Raw genomic sequence first — 24,035 nt, 5'->3', positions numbered from 1 at the left:
TATCCAGATATGCACAAACAAGTTTCTAAGATGGCTTATGAATTGTCAGTTCCAGAGGCTCAAGACATCCTGGGGCAAGCACAGAAGTAGACATGATTGTTCAGTCTTGGGAACATAATGTTCTAGTGACCTCATGACAGAAAATATGCATAAAAAGTGACTCTTTCCTGGGCTTGTGGGTGGGGCCCAATAGGGAAGTGTTCATGCAGAGTGAGAGGGCAAGTATCTGGAGACTGATCAACTCACTTCAAATGAGGAATTTCTCATCGGGGATGCCCACTTTTGAATATAAGCACAGTTATTCTTCTTAGCAGTCATATAAATGAATTCAAGGACCCTGCAGTTGCCTCAATCCTCTGTAATGAGGATTGAAGAGTATTTATGTGAATCCAGGGTCTTACTATTTTACCAGGATTTACTGGATTCCAGAAACTCACTCCATTCTTTTTTGGCCAGGGCTGTTTTTTTAATGTTGTATTTTGGTGGGAAGAATCGGTTTGTTTACCCGATGATATTGATTCATGAAAAATCATATTCTCACTGACACGACAAAAACCATGGAATTAAGCACAGCAGGCAGAGGGAAAGGGAGTCACAATGCAGACAACTCCTATTGTGAAGGGATGGAAGAGTTTACCCCTCAGTCTCTTGAGGAGTGATCAGAGTCTATTTCTTCTAAGATTCTCCAATGTAAAGGGGAATCCTGCAGGCGACAGCTATGCCCCCCCGCCCTCGACCCAGTCGGGGGTTGGGAGGCTTCAGACAGGTGCCACTCTGCTGCCCAGGAAGAGAATGTGGGAAGCCAGAGACCAAGAGAGAGCAATGTGAGAGAGACAAAGAGGAAGAGAGAGAACGAGCTGAAGAGAGAAAGGAGGGCACACAGAGATACAAAGACAGACACAGTAAGAGAGGCAGATGAAGACGCAGAGACAGAAGTAGATTCAGAGACAAGGAGTCTCAGGCAGAGACATTCAGAACACGGAGGAGAGTCCAAAGCAGGTGCGTCCGCACTCACGCTAGTCCTCACACTGAAATAGTCTGCTACGACCACTCTAATGACACCCAGATTAGAAAGAGCAGATCCAGCCGCATGGCCCTCTTTCTATACTTTCTACACTTTACAGGGGGGCGGATCCCAGGGACGGGCGGCGGGCCCTTGCCCAGCCAATAGTGGCACACAAAGGTTAGAGGGACGTTTCCCCCAAACGACGCGACCCAGAAGCCTCTCGAGGCCACGCTCACGTTCGCCTGTGTCAGACCTGGATTCTTAATCTGAATAGCTCCGCTCACAGGGCCCTGTGTTCCAAAGAGAAGTCAGCTCGGCCTTTTGCCTGTCTGGGTAAGCCCTGATCAGCCTGCACATTGCCCTGCGCCGTGAGGAGGTCCACCGCTAGCGTTTCCCTTTTTCCAGAGGCCGCGAGTCCTTCGCCTGGCTGACTAGGAGACCCATGAAATACTCCCTCCTTCTGAGAGGCCCACCTCCCGCTTTAGCAGCCGAGTCCCATACGCTGGCCAGGTTGCGCACGGCACTCTTATTGGAAGCAGCGACCGTCCGTCAAGCATTCTGCCCAGACGCTACTCTGTCCTCATCCCCCAGCCTTTCCTGGTAGATAAGGGAGGGTGAAGTTGCCTCGACTCTGGGGAAGCGCGTCTATTGGTCCGGCACGGTATCTGTCATTGCTTAGGCTGCGAACATCCTCGAGTGAAGAGGGGGAATTACCTCGAGCCTTCGATTGGGTCGGGGAAAGTGTCAGTCAAGGAATGGGCGGGTGCAATCCCCATCCAACGCACAGTACTGGTAGAGGTACAACGCAAAAAGGTGGGGGTTGCCTGGCGCTGGCGCCCTCCGTGCTCCGGATTGGCTGCACGTGAGCCGCGCCCCGCTCGCGCGGACAGCCATCAGTAAGAGACTTGGGCCCGGCTGGCCTCCGGAAGCCGCGCGAGCGAGTGCGGTGAAGAGAGCAGAGAGGGCTCGCTGGGTTCCCAGCCAAATCCGGCGTATATCTGGGAGTGGCGCGCGCCATCTCAACGGTGAGGGACCACCGGTGGGCTGTGGGAGAGAGGGGTCAGGTGCCGCCGGGAGCGAATGAAACTCCGCAACAGGAAGTTGCTTCAGAGCTGCGTCGCACCCGGAAGTGTGGCAAGACAGCAGGCGCATCCGGAAGTGTGATGCTACCGTGGCTACGGGAAGTAATGGTACCTGGCCAGTTGAGATACCGGGTTAAAACAGGTGTTTATGTATCTTTATTTCCTGAGGCTCGGTAGAGGCTTCCTTTTAGAAGAGTGTTGGAGGGTGCACGTGTTCGGTCATGTTTTTTAATGTCTCGTCCCATTTGAAAACCGAGGGGAAACGAACACTAAGAAGAGTGTGTACAAGGGCCAGGCTCAGTAAAGGCTTTTAAGTTTCTTTTGCTTTCCTTCACCCTCAGTTCCCTCCCCCACCGGGATGTGCAGATGGAGGCCGGAGGAGACACTGCTGCCCCAGCCCCCGGGGACGCGGAGGACTTGGAGGACACGCGGTTCACCAGTGAGGAGGCTGGAAAGGGTGGAGGGGTTCACGAGGACCTGCCAGATCCCAGAGACGGGGGCCTGGAGGAAACAGGTATGCTTTCCCCTCACCAGGGTCTTGGAAGGACTCTATAGGGGGTGTCATTGTTGAGAGAGTACAATGAGGGACCAGTAAAGAGTCTTTGGGGACTCACAGAAGTAGCTTAAACCATAGCCGGGTCCATAGGAGGTAATTGTTGACCCACATTGTAGTTTAAATCATTGAGGAATGAATGCTCACTAGGGACTTGGAATGAGTGTAGGTCTTTGAAGAATCAAAAAGGGATCAGTTGGTGTCAAAGTGGGCATTGGGGATTTAGGATGTTTAGGTCAATGAGTGACCAAAAGAAAGTTAATAGGGGCAAAGGTGGACTACTTAGAAATCAGTGTTTGTGGGGGTTGGAGTGTTACCTGAGTCATTGAAGTTGGGAAAGAGATCAATGGGAGCCAGTGTGCACGCAGAGTATTTACATCGTTGAGAAATAATGGCGAGTTGTCTGAGGCATTCTTTAAGGAAACAGATATTAGTGGATGTTAATGGTAGTCATTGGTGGGGAGGCAGTGGACATCGATGAGATTATTTGGAGAGTCAGAGGACCAGTAGGAGGGTCTCTAAAGACCCAGCTGGATGCGTAAAGGTATTCTGTGGAGAACCAATGAGAGTCATTGGGGAACCATTGCTCACAGACCACTTTGGAATTAATGGGTTTTAATGAGATCATTGGGAAGGATCAGGGGACATCACTGAGAATAAATGGGGGCAAAATCTTTGAAAACTTGGGAATTATTGGCAAGCAATGGCAGTTATTGGGAGGAGGAAATAGGTAATTGGGGGCATGTGGAGTCAGTGAGTGTCAATGAGAGAATGAGGGAATATGAGGTCATTAGGATTTTATGGGAAAATTGTTGAGACATAGTTGCCAGTGGATAATAATGGTTGTCTTTGGGGGATCAGTGGAAATTAACTGGAATAAATGGGAGAGGTATCAAGGGAGTCAGCAGGGGAGGCAAGGAAATCATGGGTTTCATTGGTGATTGTTAATTATGATCATGGGGAAGGGCAGTGGAGGTCATTATTAAAATCCTGTGTGTTAGTGTATATTATGGTGGTTATTGTAGGAAAGGGAGTGGATATCACTGAGAATAAAAGGGGGGTCAGGGCAGTCAGTGGAGTCCCTGAAGTCCTGGGTGTTAGTCGAGATTAATAGTGATCACTGGGGAGAAGGGAGAATAGTATAAAAGAGGGTTGGTGGAGTCAGCAGAGGTCACTAGAAGTCTTGGGTGTTAGTGGTGGTCATGGTGGGGATGGAGTGGACATAGAATAGAATAGAATGTGGGTCAGGGCAGTCACTGAAGGTCATTGAAGACCCAGGTATTAATGATGTTAATGTGGGGTCATTGGAATGTTAATGAACAGCATTGGGATTAAATATGGGGTTAAGGGAGTCCTAAAGATCTGGGTGTTGTTGGTGGATATTCATGGCAGTCATTGAGAGAATTAGTGGTCATCACCAAGAATATAAATGGGTGATCAGAAGAGTTAATGGGATCATGAGGGATTAGTGGACATCAGTGAGACTAAATAAGGGGTTATGGTTGTGGGAGCGGGGAGCATTCTAAGACCCAAATATAAGTAGATGTAGTGGTTGCCATTGAAGGACGAGTAGATAACAGGAGAATAAATGAGGACTTAGAGGTATTAATGGTGGATCATTGAAGATGAAGGTCATTCAGAGGCAATGGGGTGCTTTGAAGACTTGGGAACGGCAGTTATTGAAAAGGGAATAATTGGTATCTAGGGAAATAGAGGGTGCAGTTATGATAATGAGAGATTGGATTATCTGAGTTTTAAGGTCATGTATACAAGTGAGGGGCAGAGGAGGTACCTTGCAGTCTGTCAGCATGAGGGGTCACTGGGGCTGGTAGGGATTTGGTAGGTCCTTGGGCACATGGAGTTAGTGGGAGTCCACACGCACATGACTTACCAGGGGCTCCCTTTCAGGATCTGAGACCAAAGACCAGCCACCTGGCATGCTGTCACCACTGCCCCAGTCAGAGGCCTCATCATATACCTGTGGACTCTGGGATCCTGCAGCCTCTGAAAATAGTCCCACGGGTGACTCTGAGAGTGATTCTGGAGGCCAGGGTGGGGACCCCAGTGACGAGGACTGGCGCAGCAAGCGAAAGCATGTGTTTGTGCTGAGTGAGGCAGGCAAGCCCATCTACTCAAGGTATGGTAGTGTGGAGGCACTGTCGACTACCATGGGTGTGATGACAGCCCTCGTGTCCTTCGTGCAGAGTGCAGGAGATGCCATCCGCGCCATTTACGCTGGTGAGCAAAGAGTCAGGAGGCAGAACAGTGGACAATGACTGGGAATATAGATATGGCTGGCTGGCTATCTGTAAGTCTGTCTGTCTGGCTTCCTGGGGCATTGTCCAGCCACCCAGGGGTGGGTTAGTGTGTGTGTGTGTGTGTGTGTGTGTGTGTGTGTGTGTGTGTGTGTGTGTGGTTGGCCATTCAAGGGGCCTGCGGGGTTGTGTCCATCTATTTGTTTGGCCTTCTGGGTTCTGAGTGATTAAGTCACTGGGATCTAAGTGACTGGCTGGATACTTCCTTTTTTATCTGAGAGTATGATTTTGGGGGCTGTGTGTCTGAGTTGTGTGCCTTTCTGGTTGTGTGTCAGTTCTTGCTCCATCTTGCCCTACTTCATGCCGTGTGTCTAACCTGATTCCTTGACCATCCCATCTTGCCTCTACAAATGTTCAGATTCCCCCAGCTTGTCCTTACACCCTGGTCCAGTGTCCACAGAGTGAATGTGCAAGCTCAGGCCAGAGTTGTATGTGTTCAGGGAAAGGGTGGAAGAGCCTCACCTGACCCCCTCCAGTCACCACTGACTCTTTTCTACCCCCTGCCCCATCTCTTCTCTCCCCTAGAGGACCACAAGCTGGTGTTCCTACAGCAGGGCCCACTGCTGCTGGTGGCTGTATCAAGGACTCCTCAGTCAGCAGCCCAGCTGCGGAGGGAGCTGCTAGCTGTGCACGCACAGATTGTGAGCACATTGACACGTGCAAGCGTGGCCCGCATCTTCGCCCGTAAGCAGAATTATGACCTTCGCCGCTTGCTGGCCGGCTCAGAGCGCACACTGGACCGGCTTCTAGACAGCGTAGAGCGGGACCCAGGTGCCCTGCTCCTGGGCGCTGTGCGCTGTGTGCCCCTTGCTCGCCCACTGCGGGAAGCACTAGGTGTACTGCTCCGACGTTGCACAGCACCCGGCCTGGCACTATCAGTGCTGGCAGTGGGTGGTCAACTGGTGACAGCAGCGCAGGAGCGGACTGTGCTGGCTGAGTGCCGGCTGGACCCAGCCGACCTGCAACTGCTGCTCAACTGGGTGGGTGCACCAGCCTTCGCAGCGGGAGAGGCATGGGCACCTGTGTGCCTGCCCCGCTTCAACCCTGATGGTTTCTTCTATGCATACGTGGCCCGCCTGAATACAATACCTGTCTGTCTGCTGCTGCTTGGCACCGACCCCGAGGCCTTCCATGACATGGCCACCTGTCGACGCCTGGTTGAAGACGGCATGCACACCCTGGGTGCAATGCGTGCCCTTGGGGAGGCTGCCGGCTTCTCTAATGTCCCATCATCCAATGCCCCTGCCTACAGTGTACAGGCTGTGGGGGCACCTGGTCTCCGGCACTTCCTCTATAAGCCACTGGACATCCCTGACCATCACCGCCAGCTGCCCCAGTTTACCAGGTAGGTCATGACCCCGTGGACAATTGGCCAGGCGAGAAGGCTTATCTAAGTGGAATGTTCAGCATCTCATAACATGACTTGGGAAAGAGAGCCAGCGATGCTCTAGAAAGATGGAATAGAAGGAATCTCTGATGAGCGAGGCTCAGCTACCAGTCTCAAGGAATCTCTTATTCTGATGGAGATGAGGGCCCCAGTACTCAAGGAATCCCTAAGTTTGATGGGGAAGCTGGGCCTCCAACCATTGAGATTCCTAAAGCCTGATGGGAAAGGCTCAGCTCTGTAACTTAATTGAACCTCCGAGACTGAGGGGAGATGGGCCAGCCAAGAAAGCCCTAGATTGACCCTGTCCCCACCTCCCTCCATCACTGCAGCCCTGAGCTAGAGGCCCCATACAGCAGAGAGGAGGAACGGCAGCGCCTGTCAGACCTGTACCACCGCCTGCATGCGCGCCTCCACAGTACCTCCCGGCCCCTGCGCCTCATTTACCATGTGGCTGAGAAGGAGACACTGCTGGCCTGGGTGAGTTGGGTAGGACTCTAAAGGGGTTCATTCCCCACTTCAAGCCTCCTTTCCCTCCATTGTATCCCCTTCGACCATAATGAACTCCATTCATCAAGCACACTACGCCTTTGCCTGGAGTATGTATGCTTTTGCCTCTAACACTGTCCCTGCCATCACACACATCTTTGAAACCCATAAGGATCAATCCTCCAAACCTCCCATTAGCCCCATCATTCTGTTTGCTGTTCCCCCTTTAGCAACCAGTAGTGTCTTCAACTTTCAATAGGCCCCATTAACAACGATCACTGTGCCTGCTTATTTCTCATTTTCCCTTTAGGCCCACCCATATGTCTGCAGGCACCAGCTCAGTTTTGACTTCATGAGTCCCTAGCACTCCTTGAACACCACAGGCTTGGTCCCATGCTGTGCCTTCTACCTGGGTTATTCTTCCCTGGGGTCTTTTCAGAGTTCTCTGCCTCACTTTCTATTAAAGGTCAGCTCTTCTGGGTGTTTGGTTAAGGTGACCTCATTGGCAATGACACCTTCCCCCAGGCTCCATTTAGTGCACATTTATTAAATCATTTATTGTATGCCTATTGTTTATCAGGAATTGTTCTAGGCCAAGTGTTTAATTTTTTAACTTTCATTTCCAAGCAATTTTAGACTTAGAAAGAAGTTGCAAAATAGTAGAAAGAATTACTATAAACACTTCCTTTACCTGGTTTCTTGAGATGTTAATATGACCACTGGAATTTATCAAAATCAGGGAATTAGCATCAGTACAATTACATCTACCTCGCAGACTTCACTCACAGTTCACCGCTTATCCCACTGATATCCTTTTAGTGGTTCAGAATCTGGTCCAGGATCACATGTTAGATTTATTTAGCATGTCTTCCTACTCTCGCTTATTTTGAAAGAGTTCCTCAGTCTTTTTTGTCTTTCATGACCTTGGTGAGTACCAGCCAATCATTTGAAGAATGTCCTTCAGCTTGTGTTTTTCTGATATTATGACTAAATTGAGGTTATGCATTTTGGGAAAGAATATCACAGAAGTGATGTTGTGCCCTTCTCTACATCATATCAGGAGGCCCATGATGTCATTTTGTCCCACTGTTGATGATGATAACTTTGATCACTTAGTTAAGAGTGGTGTCGGCCAGACTTCACTATGAAGTTAGTATTTTCTTCCTTTGTAATTAGTATATATGTGATGACTATGTCAGTGTTTCATCCATTACTTTTAATATCCATTAATGATTCTTGCTTGCAAGTTATCACTCTGATGTTTAAAGATGGTGCTTTTTCTAACCTTATCATTCCTTCTACACTTATTGTTTGATACTCTACTTATGGAAGAACTTTTCCTCTTCCTATATTTGTCTATTGAATTTCTAATTTTATATCAGTTTGGTCTCATGGATTTTTCAGTAATTCAGTGGGCTAAAAGTCTTTTCTTTCATTTATTTCAGTGCTCAAATTGTCTCTGATTTAGCCAGTGGAAGCTGAATATCCCCATCACTGCATGAGTACTTCTTACTTTTTGGCACAGGATGTTCCACGTTCATCTTGTACTTTCTCTTTGCCAGTCCATGAAATCAGCTGTTTGTCCTAGGAGCCTTTGTACTTTCTAGTGGAGAGTAGTAGTTCAAAACCAAGATATGGTAGGCCCAGGATTTTAAATTAGGTGGTCAGGGGATGGCATCTAAGTTGAGGGTAGTGGGGAGGTAGTGGGTCATGAGGGTATCTGGAGGAAGAGTCCACCCAGCAGAGGGAAAGGACTATGCAGATGCTCTGAGGTGGGACTGAGCCTGGTTTACGTTTGAGGCTATAGCGGCTGGAACAGAGGGCGCAGGAGGGGAGCAGTGAGAAGTGTGCGGAAAGGTGCTGGTGATCAGATCAGGTTAAGTCTCTCATGTTGGTATGAAGATTAAATTGAATTAATCCTCACATTAAGCTCAGGTTACATATAATGAAAACATAGGTGTGTAGAGCTCATATACAACAATTGCTCATTAAATGTTAAGTATTGTTGTTACACCCAGTCCACAGATGAGCGAACTGAGGTCCAGAGAGTACACACACACGTACAGCCAGCATAACCCAGTTGAAGCCACTAGACCTAGATGATCCCTTGGCCTAACTGAGAACTTCTGGCCCATCCATGACACAATATCAGCTTATGTGCTTTAGCCCAGTGACCAGGCAGCACCAGGTGGGAGTTAGTGCCAGCTGTGTTTCCAGACAGGAGACAGGCACGGGGCTAAGGTTGGGCACGGCCCCTGTAGCCCAACTGACTGTCTCTCCTCAAATCCACAGGTGACCTCCAAATTTGAGCTCTATACCTGCCTCAGCCCCCTGGTGACCAAGGCAGGTGCCATCCTGGTAGTGACCAAACTCCTGCGCTGGGTGAAGAAAGAGGAGGATCGGCTCTTCATTCGTTACCCACCCAAGTACTCCACACCCCCAGCAGCCCCGGCTGCTTCTGCAGACCAATCTTCCCATAACGGCTTGTTCACTGGACCTTGAGAAGCAGAGCTTCCAGATTGGGCAGTGCTGGGAATAACCATCTTTGGCTTTTACCTTCTGTCTCCACCCTGGAAATAAGGTGGACAGGGTGGGACGTGGTTGATGGTGGTGTCTGTGGCTGGTCCCTCTCTCCCTGTGCAATGGGGCAAGATCTGAGGACCTGCCCACAAATGAGAGATGGGTGGCAACATGACTGCACACAGGTAAGCAGGCTGCATCTCAGCTCCCTCATGTACCTCCACCTTTGGAGAAATCCTTAGGCCTCTCCCCCTCCCTCTGCTTCACCTCTTCTACTTGGATGACATTCCAGTTTTTGTCAAGCTATCTACTAGTCTTAGGCTCTTCCCTGCATCCAGAGTCTGCCTCCTCAATGACCTCTCAGTCCTTGAGTGTCCAGGGCCGGCCTATGTCTCTTTGGGTGGCCCAAAGGGGTTCTGGAATTGGGAATACAGGGCCAGCCTGTGCACATAAAATGCCTAAACCAATCCCTACATGGACATTCTTTTACCCTTCATGTACTTCATCTTTGCCCTGTCACCCATGTTGGCTGCTGCTAATATTAATGGGAAGGTGGTCCCCAGTCTACCTGTATGTGTAACCCAGGGCAAAGCCCCTTGCTGTACACGTTGGCTGAAAGCCAGAATTTTTACATAGTTACATTTAGCTTCTAAGGCTTATTCTGCCCATTCATGAAATGAAGAGAACCTCTCACAGGCTGTTGATTTGCGAACTTAAAGGGATTCGAACATCTGTGTACCACCGAATAATACATGCACATCTGTCCTAGACTTTCTCACAACCTGCACAATACAAGCAACCTGGAGAGGGAGAAAAGCCTTGTAGAGTTTGTATGTGTACGCACAGAACTCACTCCCCGACCCACTAAGACCCTGGGTCTGCCCTTGTTTCCTCTAACCTGGAGTTGGGGCGCATGGAGCCAACTGCCGACCGGGTAGTGGTGAGCGGATGCGCACTGCACGCATGCGCACTGCAGAGCCTGTGTACGCTCGTGGGGATTTATTTCCCCAACCAGTCGTCCAAGGCGCAGGCGCAGAAGCCACGCGTTAGAAGATGGCGGGGAAGTTGGAGCCTTTGGAAGTGGAGCCGCCAGGAGTTGTAGAGGAGGCTGAGGCGGGTAAAGGTAATGAGGACAAGCTGGCTTCTCCCAGCCGGGGCAAAAGGCGGGAGACTTCGTCCCATTACAATAATGAAATATTGGTAGAAGTACTAAAATAAGTCAAATTTTAAGCTTTTTATAAAATACTGTTCAAAGTGGAGATAACATGTATATTCTCATCATGTAGATCACCTTGTCAGCTTCTTTGGATATATTGCTTAGTATTTTAAAGTAAACAATAGATTAAAGACTTCAGTATGCATCTCTTCAAGCAACGAGTGCTGGTTGACATTCTCACAAAAACCACTGCTGCTTCCACATCTAAGAAAGTTAATTCTCCAAAATCATTTGACACCCAGTGCATACCACACTTTGCATGGACTCTTACATATTGTTTGACAATGGCCACTCCCACAGACGGCTTCTTTTCTCCAGGGCGTTTTGATAATGACACCCACACTCCAGTGAAGGGAAAAAAAAGTCCTACAGACAAGTGGAAATTGCAGTCTAACCAAAATCTCTCAAGACGGTGATCCACTACTGTGTCACATTTTTTTTTTAACTAGGAATTTTCAAAAGGTACCCAAGTTCAGAAAATAGCATGTCGAATGCCCATATACCCATCACTGTTTCAACAGTTTTCAACTTTCTGCCCTCCTTTATAACTCCTCTTCCTGCACAGTCTTTAAACCACTATATTAATAAACATGTTGGATTGCATTTCTCCAGACCTATCCATGCAGACATCAACAATAATGACTATTTACTTGTTTATTGTCCTAGCATGTGAGCTGTGTGAGAACCATTTATTGCTGTTTCTCCAACACTCAAATAATGCCTGCTTGGCATATAGTAGGTGCTCGATAATTATCTTTGTTTAATGTATGAATAATGAAATAATTTTAACACGGAGAGCTCTTAGGTTAGGGCCACACATTGAATGCCAGCTTTCAACAATGGAGACAGAAATGAGAGAGATGCAAATAGACCTCATTTATTAAGCACTCACTATAGCTGATGCTGTTCTGAAAAATTTAGTATCAGTCTTTCAAATTTACCAAACTTGAAGTTATTCACCAGCAATGGAGAAACTTTAAAAGCATAACAAGTTCCCATTTCTAGCCATCAAAATTGACTTTATAAAAGGAGGGATAATCTAGTATTGATTACTTTGTGGAGAAAAAGGCCATCTCTTAACTACTGGAGGAGCTGACCAGTAGAGGCTGTGCTAGAGGCAGTTTGGCAGAACATTTTGAGCATCCAAAGTGCTATTTCATCTCTTAAGTCACCATGCTTGGTAATCAGAATACACATGTGCGGATAAGGAAGGGTCATTGGAGTTTTGTCATTGAAAGCAAAACACAAGGAGAAATCATGGAGAGTGAATTTAGGTATATCCATGCATGTTGTGGAATGCCTTTGTAGTGGACTTTTTCTTTAAGCAGCAGGAAAAAAAAAATTTTTTATTTGATTTAAAATAATTAAAAATTAATTTAAAAAGGATAAGACCATGATTTATTTATAGAGAATGAGCTCCAAAAGAGATCATATTTTTATGAGAAGAATGCAAGTTGGACTGAAAAAAAGTATCAACTGTGTTCCTGTGTGTTGCACAGATAGATGTCTATAGGCTAAAGGCCTAACTAAGCACTCTTAACAAGGGGACTTGGGTTGGGGGGTCTGCGCAGAAGTGGAGGCATTTTTTTATTTTTTTTTTTTTGTTTTTTCTTTTAGGAAAATATACGTAGTACTATATAATTTTAAAACATGAGAAAGGGAAAAATTTGAATGGCATCTGAGTATCTTAATATTTGTTAATATTAACATCTTGGTTTTGGTGGTTATACAGTGGTTACCTGGTAGATTCCCTTGTATAGAGGAAATATGCACTGGAACATTAAAGAATAATGGGCCATGGTGTCTGTAATTAATGGTACAGAAATGCTCAAAAATGAGAAACCTGATAACAAGGACAAATAGGAACATTGCGGTCTATTTCTACAACTTTTCTGTACATCCGAAATTATTTCAAAATAAAATGTTTAAAAGGGGTTCATGCTCTGTTGGCTGTTTTGTAACAGATTTTTTTTAAAAAAAATTTTCATCAAGATATTAACTTAAAGATAATAGTATTATTTAAAAGATTTACTGATCGCCCATAATCCTACCCTACAACTAGAAACTAGAAATACAGGGGAGAAGAAAAACATTGAGCTTTCACAGAAATGGTCGCAAAAGCCAGATATAAAAGACAAATGGAGATAATCAGGGAAAATCACAGATGTCCTGGGTATTAGATGAATTTAAAGATCCAGTGATTAGCAAAGATTGTTAATCTTGGTGTGATTATAGGCTTGGAGTCATCTAAGCGATTGTCTTCAAGTAGTGAGACTTGATGAAGTATCTAGGGATAGAATATCATGAAGCTAGGGCTTGCTTGAAAATATTTCAGCACAAGAAAAACATGGCTGAAGCAAATATTCGTGAATATTAATGACTCAGATTGGAGTGATGAGTAAATCAGTTCATCGTGATATCCACCCTACTTTCATGTACATTTGGAAATTTTCATAGTGAAATATTTAAAAAGAAAACAATCTCAAATACCTCTCCTTATTCAAATAGCTTTAATTTTTTGTTTAATTTCCAAATGTTAAGAGTATTTAAAAAATTTTAAAGTCTCAAGAGGAAACATACCACCCTATTAATAGTGTTATATCAGAGAAAAGCACTGAGATTTATGGCCAAGGAGAGAAGGGATAGTTTCATTTTTAACTTCACATATTTCTGTAGTGTTTGAATGTTTTTAGAATGTTACTTGGATAAGAAAGTAAAAAAGCAATACATGAAATGCATGTTACTGAAAGATCTGAGTGTCTTCACCAAACTGTTGACAGTGGTTACTACTGGGAAGGGGAGTGACTTGGAGAAGGGGCTGTTGATAAGAGAAGACTTTTACTTTTTATTCCATATTCTTATACATTTGTTTATTAAGTAATTTAAAAATTCAAATGCAAAAGTAAATAAGTGCATACTAATTTGTAAAATACTTCAGGCAAGACAAAAAGATGTAAAGAAAACAAACATGCCACCAGATATTTCAACAAAATGTAATAAGCTCAGGTTAAGAACCCCTGGTTTACAATGTGATTTTAATGGCTGCAAAGACTTTAACCTTATGAGTGTGCTATAGTCAGCTAAGGTATATTTAGGGTGCTTTTATCTTTTAAGATTACAAACAATGAAACAATGACCATCTTGCCCACCATCCTTCATTATTTCAAGATAGATTCCTAGAAGTGGAATTTCTGATCCAGAAGATGTAAGTTTTGGATACTTACCACCAGAAAGTTTGAAATGCGATACTGTTTTCACCTATCAGATAGGCAAAAAATCAAAAAGGTTGAAAACATACTTGGCTGGTAAGACTATGAGGAAGGAGTCTTTTCTGGGCCTGCGCAAAACAGGTGGGGGGCAATTCCATAATACCAGTCAAATTTAAAAATATACAGGTCCTTTGATCCAGCAGGTAGCTTTCTAGGAGTTTATCCAATAACACATTCCCATGTGTGCACAAAGAAGAATGTATAAGGATAGCGTACTGGGTTGAATTGTGTCCCCCCCAAATTTCCTGTCAACCAGAACCTCAAAGTATGACATTATTTGGAAATAGGGTCTTTGTAGATGTAACTAAAGATGAGGTCATACTGGATTAGGGTGAGCCCTAATCCAATGACTGGTGTCCTTATAAGAAGAGGGAAATTTGGACACAGGAAGATAGAATGCAAGGTGAAGACACAGACACACACAAAAAGAAGCCCCAGTTTGTGGTACTTTGTTTCTACAGCCCAAGAAAACTAATAAAGATGGTCACTGTGGCATTTAGAACAGAAAAAGAAGGGAAACAACCTAAATATCTACCAGTAGGAGGCGGCTCTTAAATTATAGTATAGTCACTAAAAACAATAAAGAGATCACCAGTATACATTGTCAAATGGAAAATACAGACTGTGGCACACCATTTATGACATGATACCCCTTATATAGAAGGAGTAAACATATGCTTGTATCTGAATTGAATTACCTCCAAGTATGCACGAAAGCTTGTAACACTAGCAACCTCTGGGGAGAGGAATTGAGGAACTTAGGGTCTGAAGAGAAGGGACTTTTCACTGTATACTACTGTGGGTAAGCCCTTATTCATGTATCTGTTGTCTATCATGTGATTTGTGAGCTGCCTGTAATCTCTGCCCAGTTTTCTTTGGAGGGAAGTGGGCCACTGGGATTTGACCTTTTGTTATCGATTTCAAGAGTTTAAGATGTTATTTGTTGTTGTTATTTTAAAAGTAACACAGGCTCATGTTAAACATATATAGAGGCACATATGGTAAAAAGTGTATTTGAATCAAGATCCAAATAAGGTTTGTTCATTACAATTGATTTATATCTCAAGTTTCTTTTAATCATAGTTTCCCTTCTTCTTTTTTCTTCTTTGTAATTAATTTTTTGAAAAAACAAAATTGCAAGATTGTCCTGTGGAGTTTCCCAGAGTCTTAAAATGCTGATCGCATCCTTTAACATGTTTCTCTGCTCCTTATATTTCCTTTTGTTACTTAGAAATGGAAACCGGATAAGATTCCTTTTTTTGTGGCGGGGGGGGTGTTGGCAAGAATCCTTCATTATGTTCTTTCATCAGGAGGCTCATAATACCTTATTGTCTTTTTTCAATGTTAGCAGTCATTAATAACTATTTCCTAGACTCATAAATTCTTTAAGAATTTGCTAATTGTAGCCTATAATGATTTTAAAGAAATTCATATGAAATCTTTCTGCCCTATCATACTGGTTAGAAATTCATACTGATTCTGAGCAGCAGCAGCAGCAAAAGTGCTTCCCCTTCTCTCACCCCTGAGTTCCATTAAGGACATCCATGGTGTCCTTTGACCTCTCAGAAGCACGTTGATCATTAGGGGTCCTGATTCATCCAACATACACCATAAACCTCCAGGACAAGCAAGGTATGGGGCCCTGCAGGGCCCCTGCTCTGGCCGGAAGCCTGGCCCTCAGCCTGTTCTCAGTTCTAGCCCAGGGGTGTCTGCAGAACCCACTAGGACTCCCTTCTCCCTTACTAGAAAGGCCTGGAACTTTCCTTAGTCCCCTCTCACTCTTGCTGGATCCTATAATTCTGGTTTTCATCTCCACAGGGCAGACCAAGTCTTCGAAGAAGTCTGACGACTTGCTGGCAATGGTGAAAAAGCTGCAGAAAGGTCATGTGTCTCCTTCTATCTGGGGTTTTGAGTCAGGCGTGTGGCTCAAACCCAGCCCCCTCAACTCACAACCTTGGGAAATTATCCCCTTCCACTTTCTCCCTCTAAGACAATTTATTCTTTGAACCAAAAATATAGCTTCAAAATTCAAGAAGTATAAGGGGATGGGAAAGCCCTACCCTCTTACACACTGACACCATTCCCCCCCACCCCCACCCACACACTTTGAACACCCAGACACACACATGAATTACACACACACACACACATGGGCTTGAGAGCTTATTAGCACACCAGCGTTAACTGGGGTTGATAACAAAGATGTTTGAAGTCTTCCCCAACTCTGTGCTGTTGACCTTGAAGCCAAGATGGATGGGAAGGAAGGCTTCTCCATACAGAACGTTGCTAATGGGGCTGTAAGAAGGTAGAGATAACTCCACTAAAGAGAAAGTGACCTCCTGTCACTTGAGAACTTGAAAGCTGCCACCCACAAAATGAAAGCAGTATTTCCCCCATTTCTCTAATGAGGCCAATACCAGTCTGGTTGGACAGAAGTGACAACTGTCCTGCCAGGCTTTTAACAGGATGAGGCAGGCGGAAGGTCTCTGTTGGCTCTCACCACACTCAGAATTACATCTAGAAGCCTCCACTATGTCCCAGGAGGCCCTGATTGATCTGTACCTCCCCTTCCCCGCACCTCACCTCCTGCTACTTCCCACTTGCTTACTATACTCAGACCTGCCACAACAGCCCCTCGACCATTACTTTGGACAAGTGCTTCCCTCGCTCCCACTAAAGGGACCATGCACTTGTCCCTCTGCTTGTCAGGGTTCCTCCCTCCACACCCCTCACCCCCACAGAACTGCAGGGCTTCCATCCCTCTCTTCATCTGGGGCCTTTCCATAATTCAAGAAGTACCTTCTACCCTTTCACTCTTCAATCCCTTGCTTTATTTCCCTTTACAGCAGTTACTGCCACCCACATTGATAGCATATATCTTTGTTTAATGTCCATATCTCTCACCCAGAATGTAAACCCTGCAAGGGTCTCTTACAGAGCCCGTGCCATACAATAGGCAGTCAGTAAATGCCTGTTGATTGATAGCAGCAGAGACAGTGCCAATACCCACTCTCCCTCCATTTGTCTTGGACAGCCAGGCATCTGACTTCTCTGGATCAATCTATCCTTCTGCAGAGGGAAGCCTGGAGCCACAGATAGAAGACCTAATTAACCGGATTAATGAGCTTCAGCAAGGTAAACTCTGGGTCCTAGGCTGGCCAGCTGTCCAGGAAGGACCTGGACTTTGAATGCTTCCATTTCCTCATCTATGAAATCCAACCCCCTCCAGGTTGTTTGAAGAAGAGTGTATAATGTCACAATCTGAGAGAGAATAGCAAGGCTAGAGACTGTACTCACACAGCGTCTTCTTCCTTTCTGTGGCCCAGCAAAGAAGAAATCCAGTGAAGAATTGGGAGAAGCCCAAGGTCTCTGGGAGACGCTGCACAGGGAATTGGACTCCTGTAAGTGATTCCTGCCGATATTCCTGTGCACACCTCAGAGTCCTTGCACAGGCTGTTCCCTCTACCTGCAATGCTCTCATTCCCTATAATCCAGATTTCTCTTGCTATCTCCAGTCATCTTTTAGCTCTCAGCTCAAATTCACCCTACCTTGATGGTCTCATGTGAAAACAGAATACCACCTTATGTCACTCACACTATTGTTTGACTTGTTTCTTCCCAGCCTTTATTTCTATCTGACTTGGTACATTTATTTATTTCTAGACATCTCCCCGCTCAGTATAAACCTTATGCATTCTGCAGAGTCTTTACTCCTTTGGCATTTACAGGGAATATGGGTATTGAGGGGGAGAAGCTGGATCAGGATGGTCTCCAGTGGGAGATGGGTGCACATGGCAAGAACACACTTCCCTTCCCCTCCCCCGGGGCTCTACCGGACTTTCCATGTGACCTTGAGCTTGCCCAGGATATAGCCCCTTCCTTGGAGGCTCAAAGTGTCACTGTGTTTTCCAGTGAATGGAGAGAAAGTGCACCTAGAGGAAGTCTTGAGCAAAAAGCAAGGTATTTACCAGCTGCTCTGTCTTCATTATTCTACCCCACCACTCCAGAAAAGCCCACAGTCCCCAGACCAGCCGGCAGAACCTCACTGAAACCTGTGTCAGTATGTTTCCCTCTCTGCTCAAGTCCCTTGGTTGCTATCTGACTTGAAGTAAACACCTAAGTCAGTGCCCTCCAATGCCCATCACCTCCACCCAAGCCTGACTCCCCAACAGCTCTCACAGGCCCCTCTTGGTTCCTCTCCCTACAGAAGCACTGAGGATCCTCCAGCTGCATTGCCAGATGAAAGACAGTGAGGCTCAGAGGTAAGAGGTCCTACCCAGCTCTTCCCCACCTTATTCCCCAGCCTGAAGGAGGAGGAAGCAAGAACTAGGGAAAGTAAATATTGGACACACATTCTTCATTTCCCCTTTCTAGAAAACAGACTAGCTGAACAAGAGACTTCCATGCTCATCTCTGATAGTAGATGGTGGTATGAAGATTAACTCATGCATTTAATCATTCATTGCTAGTTTCTGTATAAAAAAAATTTCATCTGCTGGTGTTATTCTAGGTCTTCCCCTATTAGTTTTCCAGCTCTTCTGCCATCCATTCATTTGTTTATCTGTCTGCTCATTTAGGCCCCCAGTCATCCATTTACCTGCCCTCCATCCACACCCACCCATCCACCCACTCAGCCATTCACCCATTCCTCCATCAATACATCTATCCTACTGCCCAGCCCTTCATCCGGGCAGCCAGTCAGACATTATCTCTCCATCCTTCTGCCTATTCATCTTCCATCCATCCAATAGTTCATTCATCTTCTCTCCATCTTTCCAATCATCTGTTCATCTAGCTGTTCATTTCTTCACCCAACTGTTCACACAGACATGTATCTATCCTTTTAGCAATCCTTTCATTTTTCCGCCCAGCTATCATCCCTTCACTCATCATTTCTCTAACCAGCCAGCGATTCACACATCCAATTAACTGTTCCTCCAACTATCTATCCGTTCATCTGTTCATCCTCTGAACCTTTGCTTAACACCTCTTATGACCCTGGTGCATCATGATTTTAATTGCATGAGAAAACCTGATGATGGATAGTTAAAGTATACATATGCTTAACTACATACACACAGTGTGACAAGAGTTTATGTTCATTTATTAACCTAATCCTCATAATGACAATGAAAGGAGTTAAGGGCTAGTGTCACCCTCCCATGATTACCACCATTTTACATATGAGGAAACTGAGACCCAGAGAGGTTAAGTAACTTGTCCAGGATCACAGTGGAATAGCAGATCCAGACTGTAAGCCAGGACTTTAGAATCTATGACACTAAACTACTTGTCTCCTCACAAAGTTTTCTTGGGAAGGCATGGCCTGATGAGGGACAGGATGGACAGGATGATGGGCTCAACAGAGGCCCATTAAGTTTCACATTCAACCAACAGAAGAAAGGAGAATGATGAAGGTTAGAACAGGCCTCCCAGCCCCCACTCCTGCAGGAGGGCACGGGAGGCCATTCAGAGAACGTGACTGAAGTGGTTTTTCCCTTTCCTGGATGCACATGTTGCAGGAGTGCATGGACCAAATTTCTATTCATAACTCTCAGATTAAAGAGAGTTATACACAGGAAGCTGAGGTCACCCCAGGTGTAGGGCCTGGCATGGCACTGGGCGGGAAGTGGGAGTGGGGCTTGCACAAGGGAGAATTTGTTGGAAGCAGAGCTACTGGAACCAAAGCTTGGAAGATAAAGCCCAGAAAGGGGCTCATAGCAGAGAGAGCACTGGGCAAAGATCTAAAGCCCTGTGAGTGAGGGACCCCCAGAGTGGGCTAGGCTGGGTGTCGGACCTAGCAGGTATGCTCTCTCATTCCTGGGTGTCGGCCCCTAGGTTGCATGTCAAAGAACAGTTGGATTTGATGGGCCAACACAAGGACCTCTGGGAATTCCAGGTGAGCCATTGTCACTGTCTCCAGCCAAAGCCCCTTCTCTCCTGGCTTCGATGTCACCGGTGGCTGCTCAGGTCCACCTACTGCTCAGGCTCAACTCCATGCGATAGTCCTTGACTCCTTTCTTCCTCTCACCTACTTACTCCTCCGCTTTTACCTGAAAACTGGTCACCTTTTACCATCCCCACTGCCACACCATTGCCGAGACAGTTGCAGCAGCCATTGCTGATCCTGCTTCCCTCCTGCTCACCTAGAGCATGCTCACCTTGCAGTGGCAAATGGGACCCCTGAAAAAGCGGTGGTCAGGACATTAGATAGTCCAGGAACTCTGTATCCTGTGAATAATGGCTACGAAGGGGCTGGGAGCACAGCAGATGGCCCAATCTTCTTCAACACCTAATAATCACCTGGGCACCTGCCTTCTTTCAAATAATGTCACTGGATGCATCCAGAAGCATTCCAGGCAGGAAGAGACAGTAGGAGAATTCAAGAGGCCAAGTTTTTGTTGTCCCCAGGATGGTTGGGGACAGGGGGAAACATACCCAGACTCTAAACAAGAAATTAAGTAAGATAGAGTATATAATGTTAGTGGGGAAGGCCTCAGCAGGTGACACTTGAACACCTGAACGTAGACAGGAAGGAAGTAAGGGAGGAAAGCATGCAAGTATCTAGGTGCAAATGTTCCTGGCAGAAGTCAGTACAGAGACCCTGAGGCTGGATCATTTAAGGATGAGATGAGATTTGAGAGATGGTATATGGGGACCTGGGGAGCGATTGGAGGAAATGCATCTCCAGCAGCACCCAGCCACAGCAGAAACTGCACATTGAGTTAATAAATAGCTGAATGAATGAATGAATGAATGACCTAATTCAGGTAAGAATTTCTGAGAGGTGGAAGGAGGAGGAGTCAGGAGAACAGACAGACGGAGGGACAGGCCTCTTCCCTCTCCTCGCAGATCCTGAAGCAGCGACTGACCTGGGAGATCCATTCCTTGCAAAGAAGCAAGGAGCAGCTGCTCACTGAAGGTGTGACTCCCGCGCAGGGTCGGGTCGAAGGGGCGGGGCCGAAGGGGCGGGGCCGGCTAGCCGGAGCTCCAGGCCCCGTCGGTGACGCCCTGCCCACCCGCAGAGAATTTGGCGCGAGCCAAGCTACAGCAGGTGGAGCGGCGGCTGCGCTTGCCGCCTGTGGTCGAGGGCGCTCCGGCAGTGAACGACGCGTGAGCGGGGAAAGGAGACCTCGGCGGTGGGGAAGGGGCAGGGAGGAAAGGAATGGGTCGATGCCCCTGTCCCCAGCACCACGCCTCCCAAAGGGGCTGGCACTGGGGCGGGTAGGTGGGGCCTAAGCGCACAGGCCCAGCTTCTGCCCCGGTCCTCCAGCCTCGGTCTCTCAGAACCTCTTCAGATCTCTGTGTCTCAGTGGCTTCCTTTCCGTCCCCCTCCACTCTTGCTCTCTACTTCCTTCTCTCTCCTCTGCGCCTTCTCCGCAGGCTAAAGGCGGAGCTGGAGAAATTCGGTGGGCATGGCCCCGCCCAGACCCAGAGCGCCTCAGGGGACCCGACCAACGAAGGAGAGGTCGGGAGCCCGGGACGGAAGCGAGGCGGGCAGGGAGGGAGACAGAGCGGGCAGGTCTGTCTCCAGAGTCCCTCGGAGAGAGGGTCTGGAGAGACCAGGGCGTCCCAGGGGGTGACAGTAACAGAGCAAGGCAGCCTCACTCCCTGCTCCGGCAGGCCAGCCCCGAGCTCCTGGGCACCCGCGGTGAGGAGGACCTGGAGCCGCCGGTGGAGCTGGCACTGGCGCCTTCCTAAACCAGTTGGTCTCGCCCGGTGCTCACCTAACTTCAAGGCCCAGCAAGAAATAAAGGCAATGATTTCAATTCGTCCTTCATCTCCTGGACTGAGTCTGCGCTCCAGGAGCCACTGAGGGTGGGGGCGAGGGGTCGGGCTGACGCCCTCAGCCGGCAGGGACGGGTTCCAGACTTTCTGGGCGGGGCCTCGGCTGGGCTCCGCCCACCAGGCCCGCGGATGGCTCTCACAGAACCTCAAAACCATAAATGTTCTGCGCAGTTCAATGAATAAGTGGGTGTCAAGTCCACCCTATCTCCACAACTGCATCTCAGGTTCTTGAACTAGCTGTTTTACCAACAAGTGCTAGAGAGAACGTGTTAAAAACCCACATCAGGTCCCATCGGTTTCCTGTGGTTCAGAGTAAAATCGCAGCCTCCCACAATCCCTGGATTCCCCCACAGACCCCTGCTGACCTCGTGGACCTCTCAGACCTGCCCGCCTACCTGGGCTCCCACACACACGTTCGGTTCTAGTTTTCCACCCTTCTCCGGACACGTTGTTACCTCAGAGCCATCGCCCTTCTGTGCCCTCATTTGGGGTGCTTTTCCCCTGGGTCTTCTCCGGGCTTCTGCCCTCAGTTACCCAGCAGGTGTGTTAAGTATGTCAGCTGCTCAGGAGCCTGGCCTGGGGTATCCTATTCCAAAAGGCACCTTGCACCAGGCCACTGCCACTTAGTAAGCATATATTGATTAAACAAGCATTTGCTGGTTGTATTTTGTAGCAGACAGTATTGTAGGCCCTGGATTTTAAATAGCATGCTTAAGAAAGGTCTCACTGAGGAAGCGGCATCTGAATAGGGAGGTGAGGGAGCCAGGTGAGGGAGTGGGTCCTGTGAGTATCTGGGGAAAGGTGCACCTGTTAGAGGGTATGATGGATGCCAAAGCTGTGAGAGAGGACTGAGCTTAGTTGTGTTTGAGGAGCATCTGGAGGAGGCCATTGAGGTGAAGAGGAAGGAGAGATGATACGGAAGAATTGCTGGGAACCCGGTCAAGTTGGGCCTTGTCTATCTGTACAGTGTTCTGAGAACAAGACCTGGCACACAGCAAACACTAAAGTAAATGTTAGCTATCACTTATGATGATGATTCAGTATTATTCCCAATCCATCGGAGAGGGAAACTGAAGTGTGAATCAATTAGAACAGGGCCTTATAGTCCATTAAGTGTTTAATAGATGGTTCGTATCATTTTATTATTTATTTTTATTTTTATTATTTTTAGGTTACAGAGAAGGAACACCAAGGTCTATTTCTCTTAGAACAGATTTTTATGCAACAAATGCTCAATAAATGGTACCTGTTGTTTATTATTTTCATTTTTTTTTATTACCAATTTAGAGATGAGGAAAATTGAGGCAGTAAGTAGATACAGTAAGCCCACAATACATTTGGGTCTCACCATTGTTGCTATTACTATCCCAAAGACACAGATGAGGCTCAGGAAGCTTTAATTCCTGTATCATGGCTCACACCAGGCTCAGCTGACCCCAGGCCTGGGTTCTGATCCCCTGCTCCACTGACACTCCCACCTGCCTTAGGCCAGCCTCCAGGAAACTTTAGTGACATCATCATCCTCTCTGTGTCAAACAAATGGGGACAGCCTGAATATTCCACTGATTTATCACCTTCCTCCTAGGATTCGAATCCTGGCTTCCCTGCTCACCAGCTAAGTGACCTTAGGCAAATTATTTATGTCTCCAAAACTCAATTACCAAATTTGTAAAATGGTAATACCAACTGCAGAGAACTGATAAAACTGGCCAACTCCCCACTCCTCCCGAAACTTCCTCTGAACCCCTAAATAAGCTAAATTGCCCCTCATGTGCATGTGGTGTAGTACAGGAGGTGGTTGGTGTACGGCATTGTCTCTCCCAGACTGAACTCTCAGAGGGGAGACTGATGCCACCCATTTTGTCTCCCTGGGTTCTAGCAAAAGGCCTGAAAACAAACACTAAGAATAGATGCCCTTTTCAGTTATTGCCTGTGTTTTTTGTGTGTTGTGTGAAATGGCACTGAAATTCCTTGGATCTGAAGGTCACCTGATGAATAATCATTAATTGTTTCCCTGTGCTGTTGGTTCTTATTCTTAACCATGTTCCTTTTCCCATCTGAAATTGGTTTATTCTATATTCTGGAGTTCCCCAAATACTTATACTTTGGGTAATTGCTTCTTTACTCTCACGCATTTCCCTTTCTCGTCTGCTTTTTAGTTGAGAGCAGTTCTCAAATATATTCTCCAGAAAGGAGAGGATAAAACAGGATTCTAGTCAGGGATTTTTTTTTTTTTTTTAGCCTTTTTATCTTTATTATGTTGGGATTATGGATTTGGAAGGGGAGATAAAAGGACAGGAGACTGATATTTGTGAAAATTGAATAGAATGTGAGAACTGTACTTCTGAAAGACTGAGTTGTAGAGTAGAGCTATGCTGTCCAATATGACAGGTACCAGCCACATGTGGCTACT

General features: G+C 46.7%; 2 protein-coding genes across 4 annotated transcripts; both read left to right on the top strand.

Annotated features, from left to right (window-relative positions):
- Window positions 1-1,875: 1,875 nt before the first annotated feature.
- On the top strand, window positions 1,876-12,500 carry MON1B (MON1 vesicular trafficking associated B). Of its 3 annotated transcripts, none has more exons than XM_039888846.1 (6): window positions 1,876-2,031; window positions 2,430-2,602; window positions 4,550-4,879; window positions 5,482-6,301; window positions 6,673-6,820; window positions 9,122-12,500. In XM_039888846.1, exons 2-6 carry the CDS (start codon window positions 2,455-2,457, stop codon window positions 9,329-9,331), a joined length of 1,656 nt encoding a protein of 551 aa, XP_039744780.1. In that variant the 5' UTR covers window positions 1,876-2,031; window positions 2,430-2,454; the 3' UTR covers window positions 9,332-12,500. The 3 variants fall into 3 exon arrangements, with proteins under 3 accessions (XP_039744780.1, XP_039744782.1, XP_039744781.1); XM_039888848.1 differs by having other exon boundaries at window positions 1,886-2,045; XM_039888847.1 differs by lacking the exon at window positions 1,876-2,031 and adding an exon at window positions 2,070-2,230.
- Window positions 10,403-22,167, top strand: SYCE1L (synaptonemal complex central element protein 1 like). Its single transcript, XM_039888849.1, has 10 exons — window positions 10,403-10,466; window positions 15,653-15,715; window positions 16,910-16,969; window positions 17,161-17,235; window positions 17,747-17,794; window positions 18,042-18,096; window positions 19,673-19,733; window positions 20,687-20,756; window positions 20,860-20,947; window positions 21,218-22,167. The coding sequence occupies exons 1-10, from the start codon at window positions 10,403-10,405 to the stop codon at window positions 21,648-21,650; spliced, it is 1,017 nt and encodes a 338-aa protein (XP_039744783.1). The 3' UTR covers window positions 21,651-22,167.
- Window positions 22,168-24,035: the final 1,868 nt, after the last annotated feature.

The sequence above is a fragment of the Pteropus medius genome, unplaced genomic scaffold, assembly GCF_902729225.1.
Source record: "Pteropus medius unplaced genomic scaffold, Ma_sr-lr_union100, whole genome shotgun sequence".
In the NCBI taxonomy this organism is placed as follows: Eukaryota; Metazoa; Chordata; class Mammalia; order Chiroptera; family Pteropodidae; genus Pteropus; species Pteropus medius.
Note: the sequence above shows the minus strand (reverse complement) of the source record. Positions and strands in the feature narration are given on the sequence as shown.